The 12497-nt window shown below is 26.8% G+C and overlaps 1 protein-coding gene across 1 annotated transcript in view; it reads right to left on the bottom strand.

Annotated features, from left to right (window-relative positions):
- LOC100159213 (nose resistant to fluoxetine protein 6) overlaps window positions 1-12497 on the bottom strand; it is a 41438-nt gene that overhangs the window by 28699 nt on the left and 242 nt on the right. Inside the window, exon 2 of the mRNA XM_001952194.5 lies at window positions 4789-4996. Coding sequence (XP_001952229.3) covers window positions 4789-4972 — 184 coding nt within the window. The 5' untranslated portion in view covers window positions 4973-4996. The remainder of the gene's footprint in view (window positions 1-4788; window positions 4997-12497) is intronic.

Raw genomic sequence — 12497 nt, forward strand, 5'->3', positions numbered from 1 at the left:
CATATTTGGGCGGGCCCAGTGGATAAAGTGATACCTATTCAATTTATCAATTATCAAATTTAAAGAACACAATATTACCTATAATATTATTTATGGATTATGATTATCAGTGAATAGCTGCGGTGCATGCACAATTAAAGATTGGCAAACTGAAGGCCATCTGGCCATAGTATTAATTAGGCCTAGGCCAATTGTGGACAGCAAAATTACAGGGTGTGCGAGTCCACACCCCCCCCCCCCCCAAATGGCGCCCCTGTTTAAAATGCGAATTTTTAAATAATTACCTAACCTTAACGCTCCACTTCGACGTGTTACGAATGTATTTTAAACATTTTAAGTTACTAGCTATCATAGTTTAGGCTCTACATTGATAAATTAGTCAGTCAGAATACGCATACCTATATGGCTATATGTATAGATTATTGTAATAGTATATTATAGTGATATATTTTTAAATTTTAGTAGATTAATAATAATTACTAAAATTGTTAGCTCACCATTATAGCCCACATAATCTTCACAAACGTATTATTATAGAGCACAGACCTATTATCCTCACTACACAAAATTAAATATTTAAAAAATAACTAGTTCGAATTTTGATTTTGGAACATTGACATTTTCAGATAAATTATCCGCTAAATAATTTACAGTAGAAAAGGACAGTTCTCATTTGAAAAACAGAAGTTTATATCTCCATAGTCCATATACTCTTTAAGTATATATAAAAATTCCAAAAATCAGATTTTGAATAACTTCCGCATTATTATATTTATAAATAAGTAATCCGGTAGACACACCTAAATTGTATTGTGGTTTATATACAACAGAACTGATACGTAAAACTATGGAGATAGATAATAATTATTTAATATTTTAAATTGTAATTTAAAAGTTAAAAAAAAAATCAGGAAGAGATCCCAAAGAAACAGAACAATTAATAATATAGCATTATACATAAAATACATTATATCTATGCACATATAGTTTTTTATACTATAATCAATTTATAACTTATTAGTGTATTGAATTATTATAAAATTAATTATACTTTGTAAGTCCCAATATAATACATAGGATATCCTCGGGCGGCCTCAGCCGAACTTATGATGCCTGTCCCACTAATTTACTGTAGTAGACATTCGATATACACATTATGTTTTTTTTTTAAATTCTTAATTTTTAGGTACCCTAATTTGCCTATAAATAAAGAGATAGGCTTTAAATAGCTATCTGGCATGCGTATCTGGATAATGTGTTTTTTTATACTTTTTAATTATTATTTAAACGTTTAAATTATAATACTAACCGTCTATTATTATTACATTATTATTATTATTATTACTTGCTCCGCGTTTCAAACAACAAATTTTTTAACAATGTTTTATGTTACATTACGAATACATTGTCTACGATGTGCAGTGTGGTGTACCAACTTTCCGAAATTGTTATTACAATAATATAATAATTAGCTTTTGCTGATAATTGGCATTGCTGAAGTTTCAATTAAAATAAAAAAACATGCTATTCCTGGTTTTAATGTAATCCAGTCTTTGTGATTTTTTAGAATATTTTGTGTATTTGGTGATTCACATCTACTTAAAATTCCAGTTTTACAAAAATATCAAAAATGTATACTATTTATACCGTGGTAGTAATTTTATAAGTGTTTACTTTATTTTTAAATTTCTACGTATATTTTTAATTCCATATTCTGCTTAAGTTGTAATTAATGAGAATATTCATGAATAAATTATGAGCTAACATTTAAGGAAACGCGTAATATATAAAATAATAAAAAAAAACTATGAAGATAATTACAATAATTTGTATACATAACAATAAATAATAACATAGCATTGTTAACTTGTAAGTTGTAAGCGCCTGCTATTCGTATTACAAGTCATACAAAACACACGACAATTGACTGAAAATAATGTGCTTCAGTCACAAACTTTCGGGTTAATGGAATAAATTACACTTTTTCGAATTTTCAGCAGTGTTTTGTGAGATAAGGTTAGGTCATAATGTAACAGGGTTAGGTTATTATGGTTAGATTCTGCGTATAGGTATATGATGCGCGAAAATGATTTCGGCATCAGCTGATTGCGTTGCGGTCAATGAACGGACGCCACATGTTACCTAAGAAAAAACTAGTTTGTCAATTTTATTTTGCGATCGGTATACACTATACACATATATATTAAATTGTAGCCGAGTGGCTGAATAAAATCATTGCCATTGTTGTATAAAATACTGAAAACAATATTATTTTTTTTCACACAAAATATATTATTTAAAACAGACACATATATTGTCTAAACGATTATATATAATTAACATTTAAACGAAATTTTAATTGTAAATTAAAGCAGAACATAATATCATTATGTATTATGTTTTACTTAAATATTATCGAAATTTTATTCTTTCATATAGTTTCGTATTTTTGACACATACAAATTTAGGAGTAACTTATCTGGAGGTACAAGGTACTCGTGTTACCTACTGAAAAACATGATTTGAAAAATGATTGAAAATTATAATTTACATACTGTGATATTTTCAATATACATAATGTCATATTCTTAGATATATGTTATGCTTTTATTTAATTGTTTTACCGTAGAGAACTAGGACTTGTTACAGTTTTTGAAGGAAGCATACTTCACGACTCGCGAATTTTTTAGTTAGGTACCTATATTAATATTTACTATTTAAATTTTTTTTTTAAATACTTATAACATTTATTTTAAATAGATACCTACTGTATAAAATTTAAAAAAAAATATCTATAATTCAAAAAGTATCCAAATACTATTGTATTCGAATATATTACAATCGGATTGTCATTTGTAGAGGTCTAACTATTTTAACAGACGTTACTGTATAACAATAATATATTGGAATGACGTGCCCCATATTTACCCACCCGGTAAAACCACACGCGTCTGTATAATGTGATAGCATGCCAACCAATAGGTTTTTTTTAGCACAATTATACATTTCCTTACAATATGACCATTAAAATCACGGTTTAGAGTACAAATTTATGACAACGTACCACCATACTCCCAATTATGAATTTCAAAAAAATCATTTTCTAAATATTTAGCATAAGATTAGCGTGTTTGGAATTTGCTTGGCACCAGAACATGTTTAAAATTAAAATAACGCGAGGGATTCAGTGTAAACGTTTATTCAGCCACTCTCCTCCCCTTTATCGACATTTTGGATTTGTATGGGTTTTATATTCTCCGATTATTAGCATATATAAATTAGTAATTTGCAGGCTGTTTGGTCGGGACCTTGTCATTATTAAATAAAATCATGCAAATCGTGGAGCAACTAAATTAAAGGGCGTTCATCATCATTTTCACCCATTATGACAGTTGTTTTGATATTTAAAAAATTCTAAACGTTACTATAATATAAATTTCAGTCAAAACTATTTCCACACAATTTATAGTTTGTCATTTAACTTTATAGTTCCGAATTAAATTTTCGAAACCAAAATAATACCTATAATGATTGTTTCATGAAAAAATAATGACCCTGTACGTAGTACTTAATTATGGTTTTATCGTTTTACATTGAACACACCCGTACAGACAAACCCAAACAATTACATTACCAACAAATGCTTAATACGTAATTATTGAAATGTCAATAAATATACATAACTATATAAGTAATTATAAAATAAAACGATAAAGAATTCTATAAAAAAAAAATTATAAAAATCAAAATTCATGAGTATATTAAGACGTGTCTACGCACAAACAGTGGTGGTCAAACTGTCAAACGTTGGGAGGAAGATAGGGATGAATCCCACAACGGCCAACATGAACTTTTTTCAATATAATATATAATTCATTATATATAGGAATAAAATGATAACCATAAATTATATTTTCAATGATTAAATGGTGTATATTAAAAAATCGGCCACATCCCATTGTGATAGAATTATTTGACCACCACTGTAGTACTGTACGTAATTAATTATCATGATTCTAAAATAAAATATACCTAACTAGTTGTTAAAAACGTAAAACTGCCTAATAAATTAACGACGGTAAACATTAAACACATTAAGATAATACTTAATAATTAACACCAATAATTACTATAGTATGAAATTCCTTTATATAATAATAATAATTATTATAATATGGTACACTCACGAAATAATAGTATAAAATCAATAGGCACGTATATACTAAAGGCAACGAACAATATATTATAAATTATTTAACTAACAACATAGTGTTAATAATCACGAGTCAATACTAATTATGATTGACACATAATATAGGTACCTAGTTTATATTGTATTATGTTATACTTTGTTGTTCAAATTGGTGCCTTTTAATTACCTATAGGCTATATTTTTTAACTATCGATTTCCCTATATGTTGATGCGAATCGTCATTCATTGTGAATGGCCACCTTTATAATTGCAGAAGCTACATCGGCGCCAACAGTTTAAGTAGATGGTAATTGTAAAGAAAGCAAAAATAAATATTCCTCAATATTTATATCATTAATTACGAATTATTAAAATATGTTAAACTATTTTTTTTTTGTTTCATTTGCGTATTTGAAAGTTACCTACTTGAAAGTCGAAATAATGCAAGATGCATAACGTCGTTTGTAAAAAAATCATTATTTACAACCTAATACCTACGCCTAACATATTATTGTATTATTATTAAATGTAATAATAAAATAATAGTTGAAAATAAAATATCTATTATAATATTATCTTAACTATGAAAAACTTACTTTGTTGTGCCCAAAGAGTCATATTTTGCAGACCCAACTGTAGCTTTAAACTATCATGTTGGCATTGAGAATTTTCTGATTTTATAATTGCATTTGGTAACGTTGGTAATATATTCGTAGGTCCTGTCAACGATGGGTTGACACTGACTAAGAATAACGCAAATACTGCAAAACGAGATACCATTTTATTGGATAACGGTATACGTTTCTGAAACAAAATTAAACAATTTATTATGTCAGAAAACAGTTAAATAAGTATAGTTTAATTAATTCATATTTGTATTCTTATTTTGGATTTTAGATTTAAGTTGAATAATTGTATTGGTTATACCGATCGTAGTGCAGAAGCTTTAAAACGTAGCTTAATATTTTATACAATATTTAGATTAAGTTTAATTTTAGGTACTATTCATTTGTGCAATCTGCAATCGTAAATTTGTTTATTATATAGTAAGGTAAAAAAAAAAATTCCATATCTTTTCTATTTGTTGGAAATGTGTTTTCAATGGAACTACCAGCAATAGATAGGTACAGCCGTTAGATGATAAATTAATCAAATTTTCAGACTGAGTAGTAGATATACATCGATGGTTTTATGTTTCCTCCTCATTTATGGACAGGAAAGAGTTTTAGTATTCAGCGCATAACCAATGTATGTGAATCTTTCCATAAAAAATGTAATATTGTTGTATTGTGTTTCAAATCCTAATACTTTTTTATTTGATCCAAGTTTTAAAATTAATTTAAACCAATAATGTAATTTTAATAAGGGATTCTGCTAAGCCTATAACACATACTGCGTACGATTACAAATTAGAAATAAAATCGATTTCATTGATACCAAAATATAATAAATGGGGAAAGTAGCTGGTATCCGATTTGCTGTAAAGTAGGTGTTGAATGTAGACATCTTGTCATTGAGGAAAAGTCACCGTAATGTATATGACGTGTTCAATTTTAAATCAATTAATTGGATAAGAAAAACGATTATGAGCGATTCTTAGTCGGTCAGCGTGTATTACTAAGTATATTTTATGATAGATTTATATTGCTATTGAAGTAGTTATTTATTTTACTATTATTAATACGGTAGGCGTAGGTTGAATTATTTTTTGCTGAAAACATTTCATTTTAAAATGTCATTCTGTGTATAAAATATAGGTAATAATATAATATATGTTAAAAGTTTCAAGTACCACGAATAATATTTTTAAATTACACGAAATAACTAAAATTATTATTCTTCGTTTAATACGAAGATATCTAATTTCGTCTACATTTTAACTTATAATGTCTATAAAAAACTGTATTATATATATTAATTAGATTTTTTGGTGTCTCTCACTCGCTCCTACAAAAACACACAACCCCAAATGAACTAAGACACATAATAAACAAGCTAAAATTAGGAAATCGTCTGTACGATTTAATTACAAACGAAATATTACAGCACTTAGGTATCCAATAAAACTATTACTTCTCATATTTATCTACAACTCCATGTTGAGACTCTCATTTTTCATAGTAATACTTATACACAAGCCTGGGCAAGTTAATGATAATTTTTAACTGACTTAAATTAAGCTGCTATTAAAAATTTTAAGTTAATTTTAATCCTAATTTTTTTTTAACTCAGTTAAGTTAAAATGTATATGGAAACCTACAATTAACTTACCTACTAAGTTGAGTTATTACTATTATTATGTTTTTAATACATAAAAATCCAGTAATATGTTTTAAAATAATAAAAACTAAATGTTTATGCAATATGCAACATCAATAATAATTGTATTCTATTTATTACTTATTTATAAATTTATAAATTAATGTAACTTGGATTTGATTAAAAGAACCTAACTAGTTATTTATTTTACTAAAAATTAAGTTAATGGAAATTTAATTTAAAAAAGTTAATTTAAAAAGACATTAAAATTCAATTAACTTTAACTTTTCTACTCGTTTATATCAAGGCGTGCTTATACCATAAACCTGGTAAACTCAAACATCTACCATCACCTTATAGAGTCTATAATTTAGGCCTATAAGAAGTCTACTACGAGACTTAGCAAAATTGTTTGAGAAAATTATTCCAGCTCTTTACTACATAATAATCCGCTCTTACCATTACAAACGAACATTTGCTGTTTGACAAGGTGACTCAATATCTTCCTACTTCCCAATCTCTATACTTATGTTCCCATAGACTTAAAGAAATAGACGGAACATTAGGCCCGAGGACTGGGAGGCGTGGTCGTGCCAAACGGATTAAGAGAGACAGCATGAGTTTTATCATAAGAGTGAGAAAATTAGCCTCTGCTCCGAGGACAGCCAATTAGAGCGTTCGTTCAATTTTATTATTTTTAAATGATAAAACAATGTGATAAGATGCCCGATCCTCGGAACAAGCTCTACCCACTTGCACGGCGTTATCATAAATATTTTTCCGTCCATTTCTTTAAGTCTATGGATGTTCCTCAAGGAAGTGATTTGTTTTATATATATATCAGATATTCCAAAAACAGAAAACTCGACAATAGCAACTTATGCCGACGATACACCTATACTTACCCCCAATTCAGACCCTTTTCAAGCCTCAACCTATCTCCAAAATCATCTCAACTTAAAAAACACCTGGGTGTCTAAGTGGAGTATTTTAATAAATTCCGTAAAATTTTTCAGTGTGCCATTTACACTTCAGAAAAATAACCACCCTTCACTTCAACTTTAAGGAGCCGGAATACCTACAACAATGACTAAGGTAAAATATTTGGTAATTTCACTATGCGAAAGACTAACCTGAGGCCCATATTTAAAATCCAAACGAAAAATTCTCATCAACCGTCTCCATCTGCTTTGACCTACACTCAAATCCAAACTACCAATTCACACAAAATCCACAAAGTACAAGTCTCTACTGAGACACATTTGGACGTATAGTATGTAAATCTGGGGATGCACCAAAACCTTATCAAACTCACGCCGTTCAAGCCTTTCAGTCCACCAACCTTAGGCTAAGAGCCTCCGGCCCATTTGTACGTAACGAATGAAACCTTACACAAAGATTTGAAAATTGCAACAGTTGACCAACTAACCAAAATATATTATAACAGGGTTCACTTCAATCTCTAACACCAGCCTAACACGTCTTTAGTCTTCAATCTATTATCACGACTCTTCCTGACATACAACTACGCCGCATCAAGAGGCGTCGCTACCGTGACCTATTAAAATAATATTGATTTAATAAATTAACTATAGTCTATAAGAAGGTTCTGGCTGACTTCCCTCATCTTGTGCATAATTTGTTGTTTTATATTATTATGTGTATGTTTATGACAGTCAATATCTTTTTTAAATAGTATTAACAAATACAGATTGTAGGTACCTAAATTTTCAAATAAATAAAAAAAAAGATTTTTTTGTTTCAGTGTTAACTACTATTATGAGGAACTTTTATTCAATTTTCAAGTCTTAGGTAAACAAATTTAATATTTTATACATTTTTAACTACAAAATAATTTGTACATTTTCGTAATTTTGATTAATTTTATCAAAATTTAAACTTTCAAACGCTTATAAAAAAAAATCGTGTTTATGTATTTTAAATATTTTTAAATTGCTAAAAGAACATGTGGGATCTTGTACCTATTATAAAGTTTCACGCTTTTTGACCTAGCATAAATTTAATTTTGGTTATTTTTTTCAATCATATTATATTAATATTAGTATGAAGTTCTCATAGACTTAAACAAAACTATAATGTTTACTTTATAATTATTAAAGATAAATAGAAGACTGATTATCATTTTTAAAAATTGAATAAAAAACTCAATACATTCAAATGATTCAATAATATAATTTTGTTATTCTTTTAATATATCATATTAAATATATATGTTACTGTAAATTTAATTTTTATAATTTATTTATAACACAATATATTATGTATACATAAATTCACCTATTCACGTGGTATATTATTTTAGTAAAGTTTATGAACCATTACTTAATTGTACAGGTACTTGTATTGTGATACTCTTATATCTATTACATAATTATTAACTACCAGATCATCGAAGGCCATTAGTGTATAATGATCTTTTTATTTACTATAAGATTGGGAGGTAGTACTGTACTAGTATAAAACCTATGTTCCGTTCAATACCTATAGGTATTAATGTATACATTTAAATAAATACTTATTAAAATAATATATTAATTTATAGTTCTTTAAAAATTTTTTGAATTGTTAATTATTGCTTATATGAATACTGTTATTGAATATAATACCTATATTAATACGTACTATGTATATATAGGTCTCAAGCACTTCCCACAGAAAATATAATGTATATATTGAAGCTATATTTAATGGCTTTATCCTGATCATTTAAAATAAAAAAGTTATCTTGCAATAATAATGCATTGGGTATTGGCTAGATAAAATAATTGTTTTCTGTTTGTATTAACATGCAACATCCAGTATATAGTATACAAAGAATACTTTGCATGTAAAGCTATGCTCTATGCTAGGATTTAAATATTTGTACCCGAACGTTTAATGTATTAAATAGTTTTCCTCAAGTGACTTTTATGAAGTGTTATATAATAGTATAATACGAGTGGGTAGGTACTTAAAACTTTTAGAAAACATTATACTGTATACAGTATACACTCAATGACATTTTCAAATGCAATTTTTTTGGAAAAAATGAATGCCTAATAGTAAAATGAAATACTTTTATGTTTATCACAATAATATCATAAAAGGTACTTCGTAAATAGGCTGACAGACCGTTTTCGCTCAGAATCGTTTATCGTATACAATTATTATTAAATTCAAATTTAACACATCCATTACAGTGACTCTCTAAACACCAAATGTACCTACAGCAGAGCATTACCCACTTACCCGCTTTTTATTTTCAAAGTTAAAACTAAAATTCATGAATCTCAAAAATGTTGTAATATATTTTAATTTTTATGCTTTAATTTTGAAATATAAAATCAATAACTACCTATGTAAAGTCTATGAGATCGAATGATAAGTAATATGAATTACAAGTATTAGGTATGTTATATGCATAATATTGTAGGAATTCATACCTACGTCATAATAAATAAATATATTATTTTTGTTTTTCACGAATTTCAACATTTCTAATTATTAAAACAAAAATAATTGAATACGTATTATTCAAAACCAGCTGAATTATCTAACGTTTCCCGGAAAAAAATTTTGATTGTTCAACTCCTGTTGGGTGTAACACGGTTTTTTTTATTGAACTTAAGCCCGGTGACTATGGCCATTAGCTTTTAATATTTACTATAGTAATATTGTATAGGTAATTACAATCACCGGCTCAAGTCACCTATTGTATGAATACTACTCTTCATATTACACGCGAATAATATTATTGAAAACCTTAAGTTAGTAGGTATGAGAAAAATATTATAATATTATGAGCTGCCATAGATAAATATGAAATATTATACTTCACTATAAAATAAATTAAAACATGTATTTTTAATTTTTTAATATGTTGTTATTATGTTTTAAATGCGTAGTTTTTTTACTGAAGTGCATGTATCTTTATTCGTAGTAGAATGAACATAATATCAAGTATCGTCAAAATATCGATTGAGAAGTTCAATGAAATTCGCAACTAAACATCTACATTTCGTTAGTAATTTTTGAATGCCTTTGTTTCATATAAGCATGTGAAATAATATGTATAATAGGTATATACACCTATGTATTTTATATAATATATTATAAATAAAACGTTGTATTGTTTAAAATAAATAAAGAATATTATAATTCTATATTTGCATACCATTAGTTTCTGTTGTTTTTATTTGTACAATAATTATAGGTTAGGTACCTAGGTACTTATTAAGCGTATTTACCTATACATACTCAGAGAGGTTAAAAATAAGTAATACTACCCTGAGTCTAAATTTATATAGATTTCATATTATTTTATTGTCTATTGGATAATCTAACTGGCTTATGATTTATCTTTTAAATTTTTTCGCGACCTTCACGATACAAATTTGTAAATTCTCGTTTAATATTTTTAGTGTGTAGTATTGACGTTACAAATTAAAACTCTACAAACACGAATCAATGTATAAGGAAATTATTGTGTTTTTCATTGCAGTAACTGCAGTTGACTTATAAGTATAAATTAATTAAAAATTCAATAACAAAATGGAAATATCTACTGTTAAAAGTTGTATACTGGTAAATAAAAACCAATGATACTTAGTATGTACCCGACCGGGAGGCGCTGCTGAGTGCCTGCTCACTAATGTTATTTCTCCTGTCATTTCAACCATTAAATTATCAAATTTGCTTATTGTACTTAACATTGTATAGATGGTAAATGTTTTAAATATAATAAAAAAAAAAAATTTAGTAATTTATTTTACTATATGGTATTAATACTATATATAGGAAATAACATAATATTAATATAAATATTTTTAAAATGTCATTGTGTGTATAAAATATAATTATAATATTCGTTAAAAGTTTCAAATAGCCAGCAATAATATTTTTAAATTCCAACAAATCAACTAAAATTGTTATTCTTCATTTAAATATCTAATCGTCCAATATTGAACTTAAAATATCGATAGAAAAAAATTGTGCCTACATTTTTTTCTTCAGATTTTTTGGTTACAATACGAAGTAATTATGAGGAACTTTGTGTTTCATTGAAAATTTTATACATTTTAACCAGACAATTATTTACAAATGTATGTGGTTTTGACAAATCTTGTCAAACTTTAAACTTAAAATGCTTATAACAAAAAAGTATCTTTAATATTTTTAAATAAATAAAAAATACAGTTTATGAGAAACCTCAAATACATTGTCAAGGTTTTAGCAACATAGATATGTTTTTAGATATTTTTATATTATATCATGTTATTATTATTTTTTTTATATTACTACTAATTTTATTATTCATTGGCCAGTCGCTTTTTGAATACAGCGTGCATTCAAGAAACACATTTTCATGATGAGTAAATAAAGTATAATGTATATCATATAGTACCTATATACATATAATGAATGTTTCCATAACAGAAAAAATTAAATTAAAATTAATTTAAAATAAAACCGTGTCACTAATGCACACTGTTGGAAACTTGTTACATCCCCTTAAGTAGTAAAAGAGGATGATATATAAAAAAAAAGTTAAATTTAAAAAAAAAGTAGTTACGTGAAGTCGGTCAGAAGAAGATGTCAAAATACTAACTAAAAAACTAAAAAAAACTAAAAAAAAATCGAAAATGTGAAATTTCTAATAATAATATGTATTGTGTAAAAGTAAATTTTTTAAATTGAAATTACAAAATAATGATCATAATCCATCACACATTTTTTTTGTTTCTTGCTCCGTTTCGTCTATAAGGTTCGTTCAGTTATAAAACTCACTTTGTGCTAGTCCCAAATATAAGCATTTGGTAAAAATTTGCAACTAACAGTTATTTGTCAATTGTCATTGAGTTACACCAAAAAAAAAAATTAATCGTCTTTGTGTAAATATTCTCGTTTTTATTTAAATTTTTTTAAAAAATACTGAGTTTTCAATTTTCTATCAGAGACTACCCTCAAAGTTAAATATCGAAACATTTTATCAACTATTTATCGTGTATACAAACACACTTCATTGTATAAAATCAATATAATAATC

Source organism: Acyrthosiphon pisum, chromosome A2, assembly GCF_005508785.2.
Source record: "Acyrthosiphon pisum isolate AL4f chromosome A2, pea_aphid_22Mar2018_4r6ur, whole genome shotgun sequence".
NCBI lineage: Eukaryota > Metazoa > Arthropoda > Insecta > Hemiptera > Aphididae > Acyrthosiphon > Acyrthosiphon pisum.